Genomic DNA, 1,237 nt, shown 5'->3' with positions numbered 1-1,237 from the left:
AGGCCGCCACTTCTTTTTAAATGATATGGATACGCCACCACCAATACCAGCGTAACGATTCAGAAAAAATGTCTCATAACCAGGAATTCGAAAGACATCATAATCACTTGTAGACCAAGTTTCGCTGATCATGATAGCGTCAATGGGAACATTTAGTTGTTGAAAGAAAGTGTCGAAATATGCTTCTTTACGTCTGACAGATCGAGCATTGATATGAAGACATTTGAATGACGTCTGGAAAACCGGGCCAAGGTAATCTTTGAAGTTCTCTGGGAGTAGATAATTTTTTTCTGTTACAGTCTGCATTTTTGGCGGGAAACAAATAAAAATTCGAAATCAATTCTCCCTTCTTATTGCAGCTTGCCAAGGTCGCAAGAGTGCTGCACTAGCATTGCTGACGCGCCATCAGTCTTTCTTATCAGAATCTTACCGTTGCTGTGCCAGACATACTTGTACTGATTTGTTTTCGCCCATTCTTTCACTTCCCTCAGCAGTTCTCGATTTCGCCTGGTCAGGTTTTCCAACATGTGAACATTGGCACCCGCAGTGGTCAACTCCCGCCTGTTAGCCCACCATTTGTCCCTCATGCTCTGTCTCGTGAAACGGCAGATGATGCCAGGCACTTTGTCACGCTTTGCCGGCAATCGATGAATTGCCGTGATGTCATGTTCTGATAGCTGGGGCAATTCACTTTCACCAGCTAGAGCATTAAGTTTTGACAAAAGATTTTCGCCTTCCGTTTGTGGTATGCCATGAATTTCTAAGTTCAGTTTCCGGTTGCGCCACTCGAGGTCATCAAGTTGGACACTGAGCGATTCAAGCTGTTCTTTGTTCATTTCTGTTTTTGCGAGCCTAGTCTGGATTGCTTTAATATCTCGCTCATTTTGTTCGGTGCGCGTCATCAGGTCTGTCATCTGTTCGGACATAAACTGCACCGATTGCTCAATCCCATCGACAGTTTCTTTCAATGGCAACAGAACATCAAGTTTTCGATTAATTTCCTGAAGTACGACCAACATATCTTCTACAGTCAACGGTGCTTTTTCTTTCTCATCCTGGTTAACATGTGGGGTTTGTAGCCTACATTTCGGGCATTTCCATTTCTGGTAGGTTGATTTCTTAGATTTTATTGTTGCCTCCGATACTCCTGCGCAGCTTCCTACATGGTACGAAAGCTTACATGTCATGCAAGATATACTCTCTTTGGTTTCCAAAATTTCTTGTTCACACCCAACAC

The 1,237-nt window shown here is 43.3% G+C and overlaps 1 protein-coding gene across 1 annotated transcript; it reads right to left on the bottom strand.

Moving 5' to 3' along the window:
• Positions 1–350: 350 nt before the first annotated feature.
• On the bottom strand, positions 351–1,019 carry LOC144124096 (uncharacterized). The gene has a single exon (XM_077656762.1). The coding sequence runs from the start codon at positions 1,017–1,019 to the stop codon at positions 351–353; it is 669 nt and encodes a 222-aa protein (XP_077512888.1).
• Positions 1,020–1,237: the final 218 nt, after the last annotated feature.

Source organism: Amblyomma americanum, chromosome 3 (assembly GCF_052857255.1).
Source record: "Amblyomma americanum isolate KBUSLIRL-KWMA chromosome 3, ASM5285725v1, whole genome shotgun sequence".
Lineage (NCBI taxonomy): Eukaryota > Metazoa > Arthropoda > Arachnida > Ixodida > Ixodidae > Amblyomma > Amblyomma americanum.
The sequence above is the reverse complement of the archived record's forward strand: the minus strand, read 5'-3'. Positions and strand labels throughout refer to the sequence as shown.

Coding starts and splice junctions, on each gene's coding strand:
- LOC144124096 (XM_077656762.1), bottom strand. CDS start 1,019: ATGTTGGTCGTACTTCAGGAAATTAATCGAAAACTTGATGTTCTGTTG.